The sequence below is a fragment of the Pipistrellus kuhlii genome, unplaced genomic scaffold (genome assembly GCF_014108245.1).
Source record: "Pipistrellus kuhlii isolate mPipKuh1 unplaced genomic scaffold, mPipKuh1.p scaffold_m20_p_3, whole genome shotgun sequence".
In the NCBI taxonomy this organism is placed as follows: domain Eukaryota; kingdom Metazoa; phylum Chordata; class Mammalia; order Chiroptera; family Vespertilionidae; genus Pipistrellus; species Pipistrellus kuhlii.
The window spans coordinates 9,815,927-9,839,776 of record NW_023425529.1 but is presented as its reverse complement, the minus strand read 5'-3'; the positions used below and the strand labels follow the sequence as shown (position 1 = coordinate 9,839,776).

General features: G+C 36.2%; 1 protein-coding gene across 6 annotated transcripts in view; it reads right to left on the bottom strand.

Annotated features, from left to right (window-relative positions):
• The window catches only part of WASHC3 (WASH complex subunit 3), a 41,727-nt gene that overhangs the window by 14,517 nt on the left and 3,360 nt on the right, over positions 1-23,850 (bottom strand). The window contains exons 3-5 of one of the 6 annotated variants that reach the window (XM_036457265.1): positions 17,749-17,814; positions 15,202-15,297; positions 10,890-11,000 (exon numbers count right to left, since the gene is read on the bottom strand). In XM_036457265.1, coding sequence (XP_036313158.1) covers positions 10,890-11,000; positions 15,202-15,297; positions 17,749-17,814 — 273 coding nt within the window. The remainder of the gene's footprint in view (positions 1-10,889; positions 11,001-15,201; positions 15,298-17,748; positions 17,815-23,850) is intronic. The other 5 variants (XM_036457266.2, XM_036457267.2, XM_036457269.2 and 2 more) reach the window with 5 other exon arrangements.

Genomic DNA, 23,850 nt, shown 5'->3' with positions numbered 1-23,850 from the left:
GCTTATTGGTGTGTGACAATTCTTCAGCTATGATTGAGAATTCCAAACCCTCCTGAGTGAGCTTCACAATTCAAAATACATTTCTCCAGAAATTATAAGCACCATAAATAAAAATAGTTATGGTTAAATAACTAGATCCTGGAATCAAATTAATCACAACTCAACACTTTTATGGTAGTTGAATGCCACCTGAGGATAACTATTAATATAATGAAAAATAAGTGATATCAGTATTAAAATATTCTGAGCCATATGATTATGGAAACAGTGGAAGAAATCGGTAAGAATCAAGGCAGGTACACACAATATTACCAAATGAATACTGATCACCATCTAACTTAGTACCTGCCCAGTACATGCCTCTCCTTCAGTGTTCTAACTTCATCATGCATTAGGAAACAAGAAATCTAAAACCCAAACTTAGCAATCACTGTTTACTGCTTTTGAAGCAAACATACCTACCGTACATTAGAAAAATCAAATAGCAAAGAGTAATTTAAAAGCAAAACTTCTCAATATTAAACATGTACACAGTATGATTGGTTCTGAACTCCCTACCTTTCAAGGCAACTTGGGAAGGGTTCAAAGACAGCCAGAATATTGAAAAGTAATAACCAGTAAAATTGGCATAATTCTTCACATGGCTTCCTTAGAAGCTAGTTCATTGACTTTAGCAGAGAATAAGTAAATTTGGTAATTCTTTGCCAACAATACTAGAAAAAGTTAACTGTTTCTAGATTCTCCAGATGCTCAGGCCATGGCAAAGCACAGCTAACACCTGAGGGGCTGCTGACTAGTGGTCCACTGTCACAGCTTTCTGCTCAGGAGAAAGCTCTATCTAATCCTTGCATTTGATATAAGACAGAATGCCGAGGAAGGAGGTACCTGGGTTCACTTGAGTCCCATTTATCCCAACTCAAAGTTATTGCTCATACAGTGTATCATTCTGCTAAGCTTGGTTTCTTTTTTAGTTGTCATCAAATGGACTGGCTGGCCATTTAGTTGATGGGAAGAAAAAAATATTTTTCCTTTCCAATTTTCAAAGTTAGCTAAATTATGCATTTAATTAGACAAATGTCCATTTGCAACTTTTCATTATCTACATTCACATGTAGATAGGAAAACAAACATTTTACACATGAAACACCACAAAAACTTGTCCCCCAACCCTGAATGTACTAAAAGAAATACTGACCTTGATACTGATTAATCAATCTTTGGTATTAAAAAGGAAACAAAACACATGTTGACATTATAATATCTACGGAGTTAAAAATACAAAAAGAAATAACATATAGTTGTTACACTAAATCCATACCTGTTTTCCACAGCTATTACTATATATGAACCACTCTTTAAAAATTTTTATTTTTAGAGAGCAGAAGGGAGAGGGAAAGAAGGAGAGAGAGAGAAAAAAAGAGAAAGAAAGATCGATTTGTTGTTCCACTTATTTATGCATTCATTGGTTGCTTCTTGTATATGTGCATTGACTGAAGATTGAACCCACAATCTTGTTCTATCTGGACAACACTCTAACCAACTGAGCTACTTGGCCAGGGCTGACCCACTTTGGACTAGACCGTTGGTCAGTGATGGGGAATTTACCCTGGAGCTCTCTAGAGCTCCCAAACAAGATTTGAAATCCTTTAAATACTCTTACAAAAACTACACCTTATCTAAAGGGCACTCGACTTCATGCCTGATTGGTTTCACAAGGTCCAAGGTACATCACTTCTTGGTGGACATCTGTAATATTAGTTGGAGACTCTTCCTCCTTAGGTAATGGAAGTCACATTTCCCCAGGCCAGCATGCCCTGCTGGCAACAGATGCATCAGAACCACCAGGACCAGGAGATTATTCAATTCACATTTGGAGTCAGCCAAACAAAACAGAGCTTTAAAAAAGCCTAAGTGTCCGAAGAGACTGTTTTGGCAAATTTGGTTTAAAAAAGGACAAGTCATTAGCTTGTTAATGTGGAAGTCGGGCTTTTCCAATGCACAATTTATTATTGGCAAAGCATTCACCAAGTCCTGCCAGTAAAAGGGGGAGAATTGTTGGAAAAGTGATCTATGTACACAATTCCAGTTAAGTTATAAAAGCAATATGTAATTTAGTAAAAGCTTGTGCTGCACTATTATGACAACAAGCATTAAATCAATTATCTGCCACATTTGGAACGAAACAGTATTACTCACTCAAAAATCTTGTGTAAAACTTGCTTAAAAAGGAAAAAAAAAATCAGAAAATGCCAGCAGGTGTTCCAGGAATATTCATCAATAATGAGATCCAAATCTGGATCAATTAAATAGAGGACAAATCTAGAGATAATCACTTTATGTATGAAGAAACTGTCTTAAAAGGTGACATGACTCAAACATGGCCACACGGGATTGTGTGACAAAGCTGAGAAGCTGTATCATGTTGCATACCAGAAGCACAGAGTACAGATCTGGGTGTACTCTTTGACATCCAGATGTCTTACAAAAACAACTCCTTTCTGGAACTGCCCTCACGCATGCCTCACAGAGGGTAGTAATCCGAGAGTGACAGGAAAAGGTATGGAGACCAAAAAACAAGGTCCTATTTATTTCTCTGTGAACTGGTACTGGTGACATTTGAAAAATGCTTCTGACTTGTGTCCAAAGGAGCTTATATTAATTAAGCAGTTTTAACAACTTAGGCTCTAAAATTAATTTGCAGGTTTTGTAGAAGTGAGGCGAAGCAAATGTAAAAGCAGGATATTCCAGGAGATAGCGAGGCTCAGGAAAAGGCAGATTTTGTGGGAGCTCAGGAAGGAAGCCAAAAAGATTACAGTGCATTGAAGCCTGAAAGTTTAAAAAAATATCTATTTGTGATTTGTAGGACTCCCTATGTCTTGCTGTAAAAACTGAGTGACCACTACATGGGTGGTCAGCAAACTTATAATAGCAGAAAAATTAAAATGGCTTGGAAACATTTGTCTACTCTCTGCCTTACTAGAGAGAATAAAGTGGTTCTAAACAAAAATTCAGAAAGGAAGCAAGAGAAGTCATCACAAGAGGGTTGAGGGTCTAGTCTCTAGTGAGTATTAAGATGCTGAGTTAAAGTACATCACATTTTGGAAAAAGATAAGCTTAGCTTAAGTGGAATGATAGCTTAGCTTAAGTGCAAATCCCATTACTGTCTGGAGGAGGTAAGAGTACTTCTGGCACTGTTAACTCCATTTTGAGGGTATAGAAATATTATTTTGGGGATCCTAGAATAGATTTTTAAACTGTTTGTATATAGTGATTTTCCCCCCCGAGAAAGACAGATTTTTTTTTTTTTGGTTTGTTTTTTGGACCATGCTAATGCTATCTTCCCTTTTGTTAATACAAGCAATCCCCTATCCAGATTGTAGGCTCCTAAAATTCAGCTTTGTTAACATGTAGTACTGTGTACCTGTACAATGGGTGAGAAACTACTCAAGACCATACCACTAGACAAAGCACAACACTTTGGTGAGTTATGCAGATACTGGTCTTTCTCTACATTAATAACTAAAACAAAATTTTGAGTAGCAGGTAAGCTAGAGAAACTTTAGTCACCTTCTGAGATCAAGAAAAATTTGGTGTTTTAATAAAAATCTACACACTTGTAGGGAAAGTGAAACACTTTCCGATATTGAGAAGGCAATTTTTACTGAAGCTCCCTCCAGAATGAACTGGTATTAGGTTACTTCTTATAGGAAATGTTCACACTTGTTTTCCTTTCTATCTATAGCCTATTGAGCCTTGTTTGTTCTCAGTCACACTCAAGGAACTAAACCATCTTAGGAGAATGGACAATTGATTAGAAGACTAATACAGTAAACAGGAAGTACAGAGATACAAAGCTATCTAGGTTCTTCCCTTGTCAGTGGCAGAAACTGAAGGGTTCAATGACACAGATTGCAATGGGTGATATTGTCATCTGTTCTCCTAAGTAGTTGTATTTCTGTGAAGATATGGATATAGAAAACACTATTAACTCTGCAGATGCTGTTGAAGAACAATATTTTTGATGATGACTTAAGTCAATAGAATGATTATACTCCTGGAAAAGTGCTAAGTTATTCAGAAGAATCAAAAGATGATACTCAGCTAAACCCACAAGGGGGTTTAAATAGAAATCAAAGAGTAAAGAATCCTCAGGGCAGGAAACCTGAATAGACATTTTTTAAGGAAGATATACAGATAGCCAAAGACATATGAAAAATGTTCAAGCATCACTAATTATTAGGGAAATGCAAATCAAAACCACAACAGGCCTCACACCTGCTAGAATGTCTATTATTAAAAGACAAGAAATAAGAGTTAGAGAAAATGTTGAAAAAGGAAACTCTCATACAGTGCTGACGGGGTTGTAAACTGGTAGAGCTATTATGAAAAGCAGTATGAAGATTCCTCAAAAAAAACAAAACAAAAAAAAAACAACTATCATATGATCCAGCAATTCCTTATCTGTGTATTTAATCCATAAGAATATGAAAATACTAACTAAAAATATACATGTACCCCTATGTTTATTGCAGTATTATTTATAATAACCAACATATGAAGACAAGCTAAGTGTCTATTGATGGATGAATGAATGAAAACGTGGTATATATACAATGGAATATTATTCAGTCATAAAAAGGGGAAAATGCCATTTGTGACAACACAGAAAGATCTTGAGGGTATTACCGTATTTTTCGGACCATAAGACGCACTTTTTTCCCCCCAGAAGTGGGGTGGGAAAGTCCCTGCGTCTTATGGCCCAAATATAGCCTACACATATACTTTTAAAAAAAAGTTTTTTTACTTGCCTGGCTCTGTGTGGTCTCTGTGTGCTTGCCCAGCTCTAAAATGGTTCTAAATGCTGCTGTTTACTTTACAGGGTTGATTACATGTGTTTATGACTGTGATGTTGGATTTTAATGCACATAAAATATTTTAGGACACTATTTGTTTCAGAATCTTTTTTTCTTCATTTCCCTTCTCTAAAAACTGGTGCGTCTTATGGTCCGGAGCGTCTTATGGTCCGAAAAATACGGTATGCTAAATGAAATAAATCAAATGGAAAAGTACAAAAACTGTCTGACTTCACTTTATATGTGAAATATAAAACAAAAAAGTAGCATGAACTAACACAACAAAAATAAACGTATAGATACAGAAAATAGAAAGGTGATTACCAGAGGCAAGGGATAGGGTGAGGAAGGGCAAAAAATGTATGGTAACAGATGGAAACTAGACTTAAGGGGTGAACATGCAATAGAGTATAGACACAGAATAATAATGTTGTATAATTGAAATTTATATAATGTTTTTAACCAATGCTACCTCAGTAAAAAAATATAATTTTAAAAATCCTCAATTAATGACAGGAGGAAAAAAGACCACAGTGGGAGAACTAGAAGGTAATTAAGAGGAGAGATACAAGGAAATCAAAAACAATAGCCTAAAGTGAGAGACAGACAGAGAGACAGAGAGAGAGAGAATTTGTATAGAGCAAAGATGAAATTTTAAAATAAGTAAATATCCTTAGTTAATACTTAGTGGGATGGAATTAATAAATAAGAACTGGCAATTGAAAGGCATATTTTACATATCCAGATATATGGAAATTCTTTTTTTTAAGAGTTTGATCTTTTTTTAAATATATTTTATTGATTTTTTTACAGAGAAAGGGATAGAAAGTTAGAAACATCGATGAGAGAGAACCATCGATCAGTTGCCTTTTGCACACCCCCTACTGGGGATGTGCCCGCAACCAAGGTACATGCCCCCAACTGGAATCGAACCCAAGACCCTTCAGTCCACAGACCGACGCTCTAACCACTCAGCCAAACCAGTTTCAGCAGAATCTGATGAATTCTTACATACTGAAAATTTTCTCCTTGAACAGATAAAGCGAGCATTGAGGGGAACTGATTAAACTATTTCATACTTATACTAGAGGCCCAGTACACGGATCTGTGCACGGGTGGGGTCCCTCTGGGTGGCCTGCAGAGATCAGGCCCCAACTCCTGCCCCAAAGCCCTGCCTGGCACCCCACCTTGGCCTGGCGCTGCCCCCTCACCTGCTCCACCATCATGCCTGTTGAGTAATTGATCAGGGCCAGGCCCCCCTCCTGGCTCCCTTAGTGCCTGGGACCAAGGTGGTGGCTGTGTCCCCCGTCACCACTACTGGTCACCATCCATGGGGCAATCAACAGGGCAACTGGGCACCCCGCTCATACCCGAGTTGGCCTGGTGCCACCCGCTCACCTGTTCCACCACCCCATCACGTTCCCGCTTTCATCAGGACCTATCAGGGCCGGCAGCACCTCTACTATTGCTTGCTGCCAGCACAGTGTCTCTAATGCCCTGCCATGTTCCATGCCACCCCGTGTCAGCGCATGTCATAGTGAGCTGTTGAACTCCAGGTGTCCCAGTTGAACTCCCAGTTGAACAACTGTCCAAGGGGACAATTTGCATATTAGGCTTTTATTATATAGGATTTTAACAGAGAAAGAAGTGAATGATGATGCAGAAGTGACAGGAACTGTAGTAGTGACAATGTCCAGGAAAAACAATCAAGGACATTGGACATTTTGACAGTCACTCATGGTATACTTAGGAAACAGGAGACATGGTAGATTTATAGATGGCGTAAGCAGAGCAATTATTGGTAGATTCATGTTAACTGTGAGGAAGTCTATTTTTGCTTTGGTCCTACAGAACATTTTAGATAAAAATGTTTGAAGAAATGGGAGCACTTCTATACATTTCCAGGTGACACAAAGCTGGAAAGGAGAGTGAACATGCAGGATAAAATAGTCCATTCAATAAATATTGATGGAGCACCTTTATTGGCAAGGTGTTAAAGTGAATACAAAGATCAAGACACAGCTTTTCCTTTCATGATTTCCTTTTTCAATAGGAGAGACAAAATATGTGTAAGTGATCAATGAACTAGGTATGAAGTGGTAAGTTTCATAAAAAACATAGATATCATGGTTAGACTGGTCAATGTTGGGAGATATCGCCTAAGTTTTATGTGTTGGTGGATTAGGAATCTGGGAGGATTTAGTGGAAGTGTTCATAGGACTGTGTTAGATGAGTAGAATCTGGGCTTGCAGTAATGAAGAGAAGGAGAATCTAGATTTGGAGGTGGAAAAACATGGAGCATATATTGGGAAGGATTTGTGGTTTGGTTTGAAGAATGGAATTCAGGACAGGGAGCGGTAGGAAACAAAAGTTGGGAAATAAGATTCTGGGATCCAGGCTGGCACAATAAGCTGAAAACAATAAAATGAAATTTAACTTGGATGAACTTGTAGTTTAAAGATGGCAGTGTAAAGATGTTGTTCCCCTTTCCTCTTGAAAATTGCCCCCAAACAGTGAGACTCAAACTCCACTTTTGATGACTCAGAGGTATATCTGAACCAAAATAACATGGAAATTAAAAGCAGGTAAAATAATGATTGATGACTCTGTATAGATAGGCCAAGTACACTTCCAGAACCCTGGAAATGTTGAGGAATCAGAAATACCCGTACCAAAGGCGGAGAGGAGGCAAAGGACTGAAATCAGAAAAACTGGGCTAAAAACAGGAAAAGTCTGAGGCAGGAGAAACTGACCCCCTGCCCATAATTGGTGACACCAAGCAAAAGGAATGGACTGAAGTTAAAGTACTACCGAACTTAAAAAACTAAAAAGAATAATCATTTATTTTCTTAATTGTTTCTAAATAAAACTTATTTTAATGTTGTTATAATATAGGTTGGAATATTTTAAAATAGTTCTTAATGAGAAGCGCTTTTTTTTTTTTTTTTTTTTTTTTTTTTTTTTTTTTTTTTTTTTGAAATAGATATGCTCTGGGCTTAAAGTTCCCAACTTCAGAGATTTTAATTCAGTAGGGTAGGAACCAGGAACCTGTATTTTGACAGAGCTTATCAATCTAAAAATCACTGAGCCAGTGTAAAAAAGAAATCTATCACCCATCAAAAGGTAAAATGGCCTACAGAAACACAGGCATTTTTATTATTCATTGGTAAGCACTATGTGTCAGGTATTGTTCTAGGAACTGGGAATAGTGCAGTACCCCAAGTAATCCCCTACCCTCATGGAGTTTATGTTCTTATGCAGGGAGATACACAAACACAGTATGTAGGATATGTAGTATCCTATATAATAAAAGCCCAGCTACCAAAAGGCGGAATAACCAGAACGACTAGTCGGCCAGTCACTATGATGTGCACTGACCACCAGGGGGCAGATACCCAATGCAGGAGCTGCCCCCTGATGGTCAGTGCCCTACCACAGTGGGAGCACCATTTGGCTGACTGGGATGAGTGGCTACTCCCACTGTGAACCCCAGGCCAACCAGCAGGAACCCAGGTTGCAATCTTTGCCTCTTTGCCCCAGGCTCCTCCTCTTCACTCCCTGCTGCTTCCTCCAGAGGCCAAGCAACACCACTGCTGGGCTCACAGAGCTGGGAGGTGGGTTTGTGGCCACTGAGGGACTGAAGCCTGCTCTGTAGCCTCTCAGGGCTATTGTCCCTAGGCCCAGGAACCTAGGGACAATAACACTGTCCCTGATAGCATTGTCCCTGACCAGGTAGGTCCTGGACAGGTGAATACTCTGGCTCCACAGAAGATGCAGGACCAGGGAGCAGCCACTCAGAGGGCGGGTCCACAGCCCCTTGGCAGACCAGGATGAGCAGCACTCCCACAGCAGGCTGATCCCCGCAGGCCATGTCCTACACCAATGCATGAATCCTGTGCACCAGGCCTCTAGTTTAAAGTAATATCAGAAGTTTATATGAAGAAACATATAGCAGGTAAGTGGTAAAAGGAATAGGGCCAGACAGAAGGTACCACATGGGTAAAGATTTGAAGGAAGTGAAGGTGTACATCAATGATACCTGGGGAAAAATGTTTGAGGCAGAGAGAACAGCTGATGCAAAGGCCTTGAGGGACATCAAGGAAGCCAGCAGAGCTGGAGCAGAGTAAGCCCCGGTAAGAGATCAAAGAGGTAAAGAGAGAGCTAAGTTGTACAGTATCTTGTAGGCCTGTGAAGGACTTTGGCTTTTACATCTGGTGAGATAGGAAGGCACAGGAATAAAAAAATGAATGCTAAAGGAGCCATTTACATGGAACTTCTTAAAATAATTAATAACAAAATAATTTCAAGTGGATCTAGAAACCTAAGCTGGCTAAATTAAATCTAAACAATACCTAGTATAGTACCTTAAAGTAAGTGTTTAATAAACACTTGTGGAATGGACAGTATTTTATACAGAAAAAGAAAAGTGTTTTTAAAATTTTTGTAAAATCAGAGGTAATGCATTAAGAATATAAGTTATGCCGGGCCAGCATGAACGTCGACCTATGAACCAGGAGGTCATGGTTTGATTCTGGTCAGGGCACATGCCCGGGTTGCGGGCTCACTCCCCAGTGAGGGGCGTGCAGGAGGCAACTGATCAATGATTCTCTCATCGCTGATGTTTCTATCTCTCTCTCCCTCTACCTTCCTCTTGAAATCAATGAATATATATTATATATATATATATATATATATATATATATATATATATAATATATATATATTCATCGACATACACACACACATACACACACACACAAATATATATATATATATATATATATATATATATATATATATATATATATATATGAATACAAGTTATCCTAAGATATAGTCTTTTATCAAAAATGCCTGGGCCTTCTTATAGAAGCCATCCAACAGATTTTCCTATATAATACTTTATATGTTAGGCAAGAAGAGTCATTCCGAAACCTTTCTTTCCTTTTTTGTTTGAGAGTCAAACACAGTTTTTAACAATCCACATTTTAAACTTAGCTTAAGCCTTCCTGGATTCTAGCTTTAAAAAACTAATTTATCATGGTTTATATCAAAACAACTCTACTTTATTCTTTTAATAAAAGGAATTCAGATAGTTTCATCCCAAAGACTGATTTAGTTTTTCCTACAGACTGGATAGAGCCCAGGGTTTTGACCGTCTAAGGAGAATTCTGAAAGTGACAAACCCACCGCTCTGACAGCCAGGAAAAGCGAAGGTACTCTCTCCTTCCCATTGTGACCACTACAGTTTCCAAATGAGTCCATCCACTCTTTCTGGTTGCCAGATAGCATCTGTTTTAAATTATTTTGGTGATAAAAAAATGCATGGACAGCAAAATAAATCTGTTCTTCTTTAGTATTAGTACTTCCTTCGCCTGATAATGGAATGGTACAAAAACATTACTCTTTTCATTGACAGAAAAGTGATGGGCAGATAGCTCCTTCAACTATAACAGGGCTTCCTACAGGAATGAAAGGAAATTGGCTTTTGCTGTTATGGACAGCTGCAGATATTTCTGGTGTCATACCATGGAATGATTTCTTAGGAAAAAATAAATAAATTCTGAAATCATATAATAAATTAAAAGCATTACCTTGCATGGCCAAGAGATGTATGCTCTTTTCTATGAACCAAACCACTGACAGATAAAATTCAGAATAAAAATATACAAAAAAAATTATCTGTGCTAGCATATGGATACTAAGCTAAAGCCATATGAATAGTCCACTTTCATTCCTCTAACAATACATCCAAGATTTGCAATAATTTTACGGAAAGCAAAAAAAAAAAAAAATGATATAAATCTAGATTAAACTGTTAGTTGGAAGTGTGAGATCAATTTTAATTAGAAAGAGTTGACTTCTGATGACTTTTTTTCAGTGTATTAATTGAACACAGGAAAGAAATAAGTAAGGGAGTAGAAAACTTGAGTAACTCAGTTTATCAGTTGTTAGGTTGAAAATGACAATGAAACTCTAGGGTCAAGAATTTCAAAAGAGGCTGCTACACAGAGAAGACAGACCAAATCAGCTTACCACTTGAACCATTTTGAGATATCTGGCATATCTTGGATCCTTGGCTACAGTTAAGATATTTTCTGCTGTTACTTCACTTTCCTGTGGTCCAGATTCTTGTAAACTGTTCTGCTGTAGAGAGTATTGCGTGTAAATCTTTAGACAGTTCACAAAAGGGGTCCATCATGTTACTTAAAAGGGAAGTTTCTTTTTATAATTCTAAAGCAATTAATATCAGAAAAATAATATTTATGAATTTAAATAGCAATAATTTAATTATAAGATGTTTCCAAATATTTATAAACATTTAAATGATATCAGAGGAAGCTATACTTAAAAACATTATATTGTTCCTTAAGAATGCAAATATATTTATGGAAATAAAAATATTAGAATTTTGCTTTACTTTTCTCCAGGGTGCTGATAAAAAAGATGAATTATAGGTGGACATATTACTTTAATAAAACTTCTAATAAAGCTAATAAAACTATTTGATTTGTCTATTGTTCAACTCTAATGGACAATGAACTAATTTTCCAGGTATCTACCATCTACACAATCGAATTCTTCATTTACTAAAAAATCTTTTTCTAAGTAGCTATAGCTATTCTAACATCTCAGAAAGCAATGCTTAGAGAATTTATGGAAGAAAAACTCACTTTTCAGACAAAATTTATCTGTTTTTGTGTGAACTATTAATAGTAGCATTCTTCACAAAGTCAAAATTAAAGACTAAATACTACTTACAGCAAAATATATTGGGGAATGATCTTTTATCTTACGAGCAGTTCTCACAGTACTGTTTCCAGACAGCTACTATGCCTTTTCTTAAGTGCAAAGGTAGGCCTGTCTCTATAAAGTTATGGATTTTTCTACCAACCTGAACATTTAAAGTAAGTTTCCTATTACGAATTTTCACTCATTTTCCATATATCAGCATCAAGAGGAATTTCCTTAACAGGATGAAATCAATTTTATGTCTATGCTGAAATGTAGACAAGTCAAGAAATACCTTTAAATATCCATAGTTTAAAAAATATGAATTATAAAGTAAGGTTCTTCCTCAGATAATTCAAATAGAAATTAAATCTGTCAAAAAAACTGAAGTGACTAAGACATCCAAAAATCCCTCAGGTTTCTATTGTTATGTGACACCATTAATTGCACAAAAAAGGAGTGTGTGTGTGTGTGTGTGTGTGTGTAGTGTGTGTGTGTATTTATTCATGGGTAAAATAAATACAAAAAGTCAAAAACATTTAATTAAATAAAGAATTCAAACAATACCCAAGTAAGTTCTTAAAAAATTATGAATAATAAACTCGTACAATATTGCAGTCAGATATTATAAATGATAATTACATGCAGGCCCTCTGGATCTCAAAACATGTTAACTTTTGCCTACTAATCAGAACCTCAACAAGGTTTAATTATGACTGGTCTTACACCTTTCCTATTTGAATGACCCAATAAATTCTCTATCACATCTCTCAACTGTCCTTCATTTTATTCTCAATCCACATAACTGGATGTTCTATTGTGAGTAATGATGAAATCCATACCATAAAATTAAAGTTGCAGAAAAATCAGAATGCAAATCTTGGATCTTTGACTCATATAGAGATTGCAAGGAATGGATGATTAAGAAAAGGCATGATCATCCTTTATCTGATAATTGAGTTGATTGTAATGCCAATGAAAATTCCATATTAAGCAATACTTAATACTTAAGTCCATTCAAAATATTTTACAAATATATACCAATTAACAATGGAGACAAAATAAGTTGATTTGAATATTAAGAACATAATAAGAAATTATATTATTAAATTATATAATTTATGTAGTGTAGCAGGTAAGACCTAGGACTTTGGGCACTAATCAACACACAACTTTACCACAATTTTTAAACTCAGGAGGCCATCAGAACTTCAAAAATTCTCCAAATGAAATAGTATACAATTTAAAAATAGAATTGCCAGATATATCAGGTTATTCTGAATTTTAGAAAATTTTGCTGTGATTACTCATAATAAATTTTTTGAGACCTTAAATAGGCAAGACAAATACAACTGCCTAAGTTTTCAAAGACATATTATAGGTGGCATTCATAATAACACTTGGGAAATTAATATTCAAAGTTATACAGATACCACTTAAAAATTTATATGAACATATGACAGTTAGTATCCACTCTATTAGGTAGAGTGAAAACACTTTCTTAATATTTTTATATATCATATTTTAGAAAAAGGGTGGTCCATATTTAATTGAAAGAACCTTGTAAAGTTAAACATCTGCATTTCTTCATATATCATATATTCCAATAGCCTTTCATAATGGAATTTCCTATATTAATTAAATGGTTCTTAAATTTTCTAGTAGCTAATGGTTAAGTAAATGGTTATCTAATTTATTCCAGACACCTATATCTAAATATATGGCTCTGGTTGAGCACTGACCTATGAACGAGGAGGTCATTGTTCAACTTCCAGTCAGGGTATATGCTCAGGTTGTGGGCTTGATCCCCAATGTGAGGCATGCAGGAGGCAGCTGATCAATGATTCTCTCTCATCATTGATGTTTCTGTCTCTCTCTCTCTCTCTCTCTCTCTCTCTCTCTCTCTCTCTCTTTCTCTCTCTCCCTTCCTCTGAAATCAATAAAAATATAATATCTCTATCTATCCATCTATCTATCTATCTATCTATCTATCTATCTATCTATCTATATGCACACACATATATGGGTCCTCCTACAGTGCCTCATAACACATGGGCTCAATATGTTTAAATGAATTCAACATAGTTGCTGAAGGCAGTGTAGTGTAGCAGGTAAGACCTAGGACTTTTGGCACCAGAAGCCTGGGTTAAAATTGCAGCTCTTACACTTATTGTTTGATCCTTAGCAAATTACTTATCCTCTGTATACTTTATTAGATTCATATGTAAAATAGAAGTGATCATATAGTATTTACTTTGTACAATTGTTATGAGGATTAAATAAGTTAAGTTATGAAAAGCACTTAGAAGTATGCTTGGCATCCTTTATGTGTTAGTCATTATCATACAATAATGATCTAAAAAAAAGTCCTGTGCAAAGTACCTCCATGTACAAATGCAGAATTTTCTATAGATAGGGAGTGTACTTGCTCAGTATTACTTGGTAGACCACTACTCTATTGTTGACTTTATTTGGAATTTTAATACCTCACTGAGATACACTAGAGATTATTCTAAATCAATTTTTATTTCTTGAAATAAAATTAGGAATTTAAACTTATACAGAGAATAAATGGAAATTACAGCATAAGAACCAAATGTAAAGTGTGAGCCTTACTATGTTACAGATCTGAACAAATCAAATCCAGAAACACACTTTTTTAGACATTTAGTATTTCTTAGATCAGTATCTCTCAACTTTCAAGGACCTGCAAACCACCTAGGGATCCTGTTAAAATGTAGATTCTGGCCTGGCCAGTGCTGCCCAGTGGTTGAGCACAGATCCATGAACCAGATTGATTCCTGGGTAGGGCACATGCCTGGATTGCAGGCTTAATCCTCAAGTTGGGGACATGAAGGAGGAAGCCAATCGATGATATTCTCCCACCACTGATGGTTTCATCTCTCTTTCCCTCTCCCTTCCTCTCTCTGAAATCAATAAAATATATTTTAAATAAAGCAGATTCTGAGCTAGTAAGTCTGCAGTGGAGCCTGATATTTCTAATAAGCCCCCAGGTGATGACCACACTGCTGGTGCATGGAGCACACTCTGAGTAAAAAAACATTAGATAATACAGGCAGTTACTGTCAATTACATTGTACACGATAAAGACATTGTGGCTCTGCAAGAAGATGTCAGAACTTTTCAGAGATGCTCCAGGATTTACATTTCACTGACAAGATGCCTGGGACTCACTACAGCAAGTAATAAATAGATGAAAGTTGACCACAAAAATCTTATCTGGTGAATCTGAGTAATGGGCATTTGGATATTCCCTGTACTGTTCTATTATCGTGTATAGGTGAGAGCTTTTATAATAAAACGTCTAAAAAGTAATTTTATAAAAACTTAGAAAAAAATTTCCATCGTGAGCTTGAAGAACATAGTTACACTTAAGACTTTTCCTAGATAGATCAAAGAAAATATAAACTTCAAGAAGCCCTTCAAAATAACAAAACAGGTAATTTTTTCCCCCCAAACTTCATTTTCTCTTAAGGCTTTAAAATATTATTATTCAAAGCATTACATGTTTAATTTTTTCCATCAAGTCTGCTGCTTAGGTCTATCTGGCTCAACCAGAAAAATCTGCTCATGATTCTTGGAAGTTAACACTTACCTGTGATGGCTCTGAAGGGGTTTCATTTGTGACTCCAGGGACACTTACAGGGGAGACTTCAACTGTGACATCATCTAGGCCTGGGATCGATGACAACTGAGAAAAGAAAATTAATGTTGGTATAGGAGGATAATAACAGGTGCTTAAACATTGTAAGTTTCTCGGGGTGTGTTTTAAATTCCTGTTATTTTTTTTTCAAGCCGATAGAAACACATTTATAAAATCTCATTTTTGGTGTTTGAAATTTGCCATGCCATAAACTACTTAAAACGGGAAGGGCAATCACAAAGGGAAGATATTTTTGAACAATTTCTTACAAATCTAATTTAGATAAAAAACATTCTTCGCCCAGGAAGTACTTTGAAATTATATAAGAAATCCTAGTGTAAGTAATGAGAGCATGGGCTTTGGAGTCAAAGTGCCTGTGTTTAGGTCACAAGCATGTGCCATTGAACAAATCTTCTTAGGCCTCAATTTTCTCACCTGTAGAGTGGGATAAAAAAAATTTTTACCTCACAAAAATGTTGTTAAAAGATTATAAATAAACACACTTTATAAAAAAGTACTGTGTAGCACTTTTTTATAAAAAATATCTCATCTGGGGATATTTTTTCAATTGATTTCATTGATTTTTTTAGAGAGAGTGGGAGAGGGAGTGGGAGGAGAGGAGAGGAATAGAAACATCAATACGAGAGAGACACATCAATTGATTGCCTCCCACACTTGTCCCAATGGGAGCTAGGGATCCAATCTGTAACCCAGGTATGTGCCTTTGACCCAGAAGAGGACCAGAGGCAGGTGTGTAGGCTGACGCTCCAACCAGTTAGTCGCATGGCCACGGCTTTGCAGCACATTTTTAAGTATCAATTACTTGAGAAATGATAACTATTTTTCTAAAGTATTTATTATTTTTTAAAGACTTCTAAGACATACTGTTGATGTTTTTTAATTTGCTGAGTTTAGAGAGAGGAAGAGAGAGAGAGAATATTGATTTGTTGTTCCATCCAGTTGTGCATTCATTGGTTGACTCTCCCATGTACCCTGACTAGGAATCTAAACAACTGAGCTACCTGGCCAGGGCGGACAAACCTTGTCATCACATTTTAATGTCTGACATAGCTCACTCTTCTTTCTTTCAACATTTACCATTGAATGCTACTAAAGTGTGTTTATTTTTCATGCACAAAAGATGGGTGTGCTGTCAGTGGTTGAGCATTTTAGGTTGGAGTTGCACAATCCATGCAAACCCTCTTTTCTGATTTCACCTTGATATCAATGATATACATTTGTCAGATGTTTGGCTAATTTTGGAGATTAACTCTATGACTATTGAAATAATTAAGGTTAACTTGTCCACATAGTAACTTAATTTATGACCTTGGACTCTAACTCAAGAATTCCCCAAACATTAAAACAAGGCACATAACTATAATAAAGAATAATGAAAAAAAATTCCCAATATTAATAAGACCTGAAGCAGTGGTGTTTATTGGGAACTGTTGACTGATGACAGGACTTAGCACAGTGGCTATGGCCCAAATAGTTTCAAGTGGGTATGGCTGCTAGAATTTCTTGCACATATTCAAGGCCAGGTATCCTAAATTTTCTAAGCTAAAGAAATGTTCTGAGAGAATTATAGTGGCTGAAGTCTATCAAGAGATACAGAAAGTATAAACTAGACATCCTGATCCTTATGCTAAAGATATAAATCATTTTATTTCCCAATAAATATGTAATATTTCTTTTTCAGATAATTTCTTATAAAATGACAAAAATGTAAAAATATGCTTGTGTTTCCCTTACTTTATAAGCCCCCCACAAAATCTGCCAGGTTTCAAATCAAAACATTCTTCTATTTTTGCTAGTTATCTTTTGTAATTTCTGACATCAAAATATGTTTTCTTCATTATGTATTTAATATATCTATAAATATAAAATAGTTGATATTTTCTCCAAATTTTGTTCTGGAGACATCTCAAGTTTTATATAATATTTACTATGTCAAATGATTACTATTAAGATAACTGAAAATTTTCCATCAAATGAAGTAATAGTTAAATTTGTTAACATGTTACACTATGCTTTTCATTAGTAGAATCAAAGAAATCTCAATCCATGTGTACATTTATTTTTTATATTTTTATTGATTTCAGAGAGGAAGGGAGAGGGAGAGAGAGAAAGAAACATTAATGATGAGAGAGAATCGTTGATTGGCTGCCTCCTGTAGGCCCATACTGAGGATGGAGTCCACAACTCGGCATGTGCCTTTGACCGGAATAGAAAGTGGGACCCTTCAGTCCACGGGCAGACGCTCGATCCACTAAACCATAACAGCTAGGATCATATGTACATTTAAATACACTCAGGTTCATAATGAATTTCTTTTTCTTTTTAAATTATAATGAATTAAAAAAATAAAAAACACTATGCCACCTCAGAATGCAGGAGCTGTTTAATTCGTTATTAAGTGCAATGACGTATAACTGAGAAAGCTGATAAGTGTAATGCAAAGTTTATCCCATAAATTATTCAGAAATACATACAAACCTTTGCATCTAAAATATTGAGAGTTGTTTCAATTTGTTGGATACGAAGAGAAAGGTCTGCCAGCTTCTGGAAAATATTAGAAACAAAAGAATGAAGTCTGATTAAAATAAAACTTATGGTTAACAAAGGGCAGATTGGAAAATAATAAAAACTATGGTTTAAGTATGTAATTTTCTAATATACTACTCTCTCATTTACATGAGTAGGAATAGGAACTAAAGTATCCTATTATTTTCATTAGCATGCTTCACAATTATTTTATAAAACTGTTTCACAGATAAGAAGTTACATCCAGTCTTATCAAACTCATTATCAGAGCGGCAATCAATACTGGGATCAGAATGTAAACTCCTACAGTTTCTGTTCACTGCTATACCCCCAGTGCCCAGGATATTACTTGATACCTAAGAGGAGCCTAATAATTATTTGTTGATGAGTGAAGAAATTCTTCACAGAAAACAGTAATAAAAAATTAACACTAGACAATCTGGAACAGTCTTTGCCTTTATAAATTACTTTAACACGTAAGTATATACAATTAATCCTAAATTCAAACTTTTCAAGTTTGAAAAGTAAAAGAAGATGAAATTGAAAGATGAGAAGTTCATGTTGAAAAGAATTAAAACAAACCAAAACACAAACACACACACACCAGAGTTCTAAAAAGCAAAAGGAATCCACAATCAAAATCCCAGTTAAACTAGAACCATAGGTTTACTGTGCTCTAGTTACTCCACACAATTAAATTATATCTATCTATCATCTATCACCACACAAAAGTAACATCATAGATTATAAACCATAAGAATATTTACTTACAGTGCCCTAATCCTAAACATTATTATATTTAGTGACAGTGCAAGAGCAGTTTGCCAGTTTTCTAGTTGGCCAATACACAGCATTTTAACTGCTTTCTAGGATATTATCTCCTAAGCAGATTTGGTCATTTCTCTCCTTCCACATTTAGAAAGAGAAAAACTGAAAGCCACACAGAGTAGTTAGTGCTTTTTCACTTATTTTTAAGATGAGGATCTTGATATTTTTAAAGATATAATTCACAAATAAAACATAAAAATCTAGTTTTAATGGCAATCAAAGCTAAGTTTAACTTTGATTTCTAGGATTTGTTCGCAGAAAGCTTTTATATAAAGGTAACACAGGTTTATAAAATACCGTATATATGAATTCCTCCCCAAATTATAAGTGTTTTCATAAAAATAATGAAAATTACATTTTGGTTAATTTAATCAATCTTTTAATTCACTAGAGAAGCTTAGCAATTGCAGAAATCCTACAGCAAATGAATGGGTAAACTGAATGATAATTTCTGACTTTTACATATCATTTGAAATTTCACACCGAATGTATGAAGAAGGAACTATCAATATGACAATTTTCAGCTGAGAATAAATAGTAAGTCATCAAACAAGTAAAATAATCTGAGCTCAAATACTGCAATTCCAGGTACTTTTTATTTTCTAGGAACTTTTTTGAAAGAATTTTACACTGTTCTGAAAGAGTTTTACACTGTTGAAAGATGATGCTAGCCTAGCAGGTGTGGCTCAGTGGTTCAATGTCGACCTATGAACCAGGAGATCAGTTCAATAGCTGGTCAGGGCACACGATGGGGTTTTTTTGGGGGTCAATAACCAGTATGTGTGTGCAGGAGGCAGCCGATTAATGATTCTCTCTCATCATTGATGTTCCTATTTCTCTCTCCTCCCTTCCTCTCTGAAATAAATAAAAATATATTTTAAAAATACACTGAAAAGAAACATGATGCCATAGATGATGATGTATCAATGTAGATGGTAACAAATGGGTTTTAACAAATTCCCCCTACTGGAAAGATTGTGTGTGGAGGTCAGGGGTTAGCAAGTATATGGAAACCCAGTGCTTTCTGCTCAGTGTTTTGTGAACCTACTAAAACTGCTCTAAAAATAAAGCTTATTAATTGAAAAAGATGGAAATTACTCAGTATTTCCTAGATAAGATTTTTCTTATCCAAAGCTAAGTTAAGCATCATCATCATAATAGAGGAATATGCAAATTAGCTGGGACACTGTACCATCATGATTGAACAGCAGGGACCTGAGGCTGCATGATGCCTGGCCAGGAGGAGGGACCCCTGACCCACATGGCTTGACTGGGGACTTTAGGCCACGCCCCACCTTGCCCCAGTGCTGGTCTGGAGGACCTCAGGCTGCATGCAGACCTCAGGCTGCACCCCCTGCCTGGTGAGGCTTGACATGGGACCTCAGGCCGCACCCCTGCCCCAGTGCCAGGCCGGGGGATCCAAGGCTGTGCCCCCTACCTGGCGCTGGGCCCAGAGGGGCTTGATGGAGGGTGGGGAGGGAAGGCTGAGTCTGGGTCCCACCCAATGAGAGTGGAACTAGCCAAGTCTGGATCTCCTGCATTTCTGAAGCATGTCTGGGTGGTGGGCCAGGCCTTGACTCTAGGACCCACAATGCACCCCAGACTCTGACAGGAGAGAGATTTTTATATACATTTTACTAATTTTCTTTCATCTCTGGCACTTCTATTATAGACAAAAGGGCAAATAGCAATATTAAAATATTTCCTCCAATTAATTCCCTTTTAATGTGCATGAATTTCATGCATCGGGCCACTAGTAAATAATATATTCTTTTCTTACTAAGACAAAGGATGCTACTGTGCTATAAACACCAGGGATCAAATTTTCTAAGACAGATGCTGTTTATTTGGAATTATTTAGAAATTGGTATTAAATTCTTTTCAAGGTTAGATCATAATATAAACTGTCCTTTAACTAATACTCAATGATTCATATTTAAAAATTCATATTAAATTTTTTCAGGGTTAAATCATAAAACTAAATTGTCCTTCAATGAGTAGTCAGTTGATGATTCATACCAGAGAGGCTAAGGATTGAAATTCAAGTCCTAGTAAAGAGGAAATGAGAATGAAAGTGTTTATTTGGAAAACTACTTGTTGATAAGGAAGATTAAAGAGGGTTGGTGAAAAGTTATACAGTAGGCCCTCCATACCTGCAGGTTCCGCATCCTTGGATTCAAACAACGGAGAACAAACATATTAAGAAGAATGTTATGTACTGCTGACGTTTACTAACTAGATGGACTACAATGGTTGTGTCTGTATTAAATATACTGACTCTTTTTTTCTTGACATTATTCCCTAAATAACACAGCACAACAATTATTTAAATAGTATTTATATTGTATTAGGTGTTTTAAGTAATCGATAAATGACTTGAAGTGTACAGGAAGATGTGTGCAGATTATATGCAAATACAACACCATATATATATATATATATATATATATATATATATATATATATATATATATATGTATGTATGTATAAAAAACCTAAGCAACAGAATGACTGAATGACCAGTCACTATGACACACACTGACCACCAGGGGGCAGACACTCAATGCAGTAGCTGACCCTTGGTGGTCAGTACACTCCCACAGCCAACCTCCTGCATCCCCTCCCCCCGTCTGGCCTTGATGGCCCAGATGAGGCTGGCCAGCCAACCTCTGTGGCCCCTTCCCCTGGCTAGCCAACTTCCTGAGGCCCCAACTGGCCAGATTGCAGGCCAGGCTTGAGGGATCCCACCTGTGCATGAATTCATGGACTGGGCCTCTAGTTTTACATAAAGGACTTGTGAATCCCCAGATATTAGTGTCTCTGCAGGTCCTAAAAGCAATCTCCTGTGGATACTGAGGAATTACTTTTTTTGAATGCAGATTCATATGGTATACTAACCTTTGGCTTTAACACTCATTCTACCTACTCTCATCTCTTTTATCAAAACCTCACCAAACCCTACCTGCTTTGGCTTAGTGGATAGAGCATTGGAATGCAGACTGATGGGTCCTAGGTTTGGTTCTGGTCAAGGGGGGCACATGCCAGGGTTGTGGAACCAATCCCCAGTAGGGGGTGGGCAGGAGGCAGTCTATCAATGATTCTCATCACTGATTCTATCTCTTTCTCCCTCTCCCTTTCTCTCCGAAATCAATAAAAATATATATTAAAATAAAAAACCTCACCAAAATAAAATGATCTTTTATAAAAAAATAAAGACAAGATCATATGAATGATTTATTCATGCAAGACATGAAAGACACTGATCTAAACATCAATATATTTTATTTTATAACAAATTATCTAAACATCCTTGATATCTATTCTAATAACAACCATAATTGTAAAATACAGTAGTCCCCCTTTCTCTATGGTTTTAGTTACCCAGATCAACCATGGTCCAAAAATATTAAATGGTAAATTCCAGAAATGATTCATAAGTTTTAAATTGCATGCCATTTTGAATAGCATGATATAATCTTGATTTATCACCCACCTATTTCTAAGGTAGTGCATTTTATTAAAGTGCAAAAGAAGATGAGAAGAAAAAATACGAAGTGAATAATTAAACATGGAAACAAAAATAAAATCCCGTGTTTTTCATATTTGTAAAATTGCTAATTCGCTAAAAGAAAAACAGTATTTAAAAAAGAATGGACCTCTTGGTATAACACACTGGACTACACATGTCCTAGAAGCCAGAAAGAAAAGCAATTGCTTATTTTATTAAGCTTCATCTGACACACAAGCCCAGACGTTGTAAAAGTTGCAAAAGCAGCTTGTAAACGTGTAGCATTAGATAGGGTTTTAAGCAAAACATCATTTGGTTGTAGATTAAGTCCAATGGTGGACTTAAAATTGAATATAGAAGATAAGCACTATAGCCTAGCCAGTTGGCTCAGTAGATAGAGCACAGGCCTGTGGATTGAAGGGTCCTGGGTGCGATTCCAGTTAAGGGTATGTATCTCTGTGTCAGGCTCCTACCTGGTCTGAGACCCCCTGGTGGAGGCTCATACAGGAAGCAACCAAACGACGTGTTTCTCTCATATAAGATATTTCTCTCTGTCTTTTTCTTTCTCTCCCACTCTCTCTAAAAATCAACGAAAAAATATTCTTGGATGAGGATTAAAAAAAAGGAGATAAGCACCATAAAGTTTTTTAGATTATGTGAGAATTCTAAGCACCTCTGCCTATACTTAAGGTTTTTCTTTAAAAAAAAAAGCATTTTACATCTTAAAAATGATTAAAAACTCAGTGTTCTAGGCATGTTACAAGTCTGAGTCAAAATAACACATCTTACTGCTCTGTTTATTGGGTTCCTTTGACTTTAAAATTCACATAAAAGGTTAAATTTCTGCTGAGTTTTATTTGCAATGTGCACAGAACTTGCACTGTGCCCTCCTCCCCCATTTAAATTTGCAGTCTCAGTAAGATTTTGCTGATTAGAGCCAGAATAGAAATGCTTACTGGGGATCTGTGAAGGAAGAAGAGATGACCCTAAGTAACTCTGTAACTCTGATTCAACTACTTTCCTTTCTCCATTTTCTAAGTCCTCTCCTACCCTGGTTCCAAGCATTAGAGTTACAAACTAACCTGGTATCCAGAAAGCTTTGTAAAAAATCAAGTCTTCACCTTTTTCTTTATTAAAGAACTCTAAAGACCAGTATTAGTAATGAAGAGAGCCCCAACAATTTCTTGAAACTTAATTTCAGGTTGAGTTTAGCAGTGAATGATGTTGTTACAGTTTAGTTCAAACCAGATTATATGAAAAACAAAAACAATGAAAATAACAGGTTCTCTCCTCTTTCTCAGTTCACTTCCAGTTAAAAAAAAAATAACACCTGAGGTTCACTCTTTCTGTGAAGGGAAACCCAATCAATTGGTTCCTATTTCACACTTCAACTAAACAAGGACTACAGACCTAGTAGCTGCTATTAACAATTTATAACATAATTCAAAAACCACATCAATCTTAATGTGAGAGAGAAAAGGGCACCTTATGTTTAAATACATATATTATACCTATTTTTTAAATATATATTTTATTGATTTTTTTACAGAGAGGAAGAGAGAGAGAGAGAGAGCTAGAAATGTCAATGAGAGAGAAACATCGACCAGCTGCCTCTTGCACACCCCCTAGCGGGGATGTGCCCGCAACCAAAGTACATGCCCTTGACCAGAATGGAACCTGGTACCTTTCAGTCCGCAGACAGACACTCTACCGCTGAG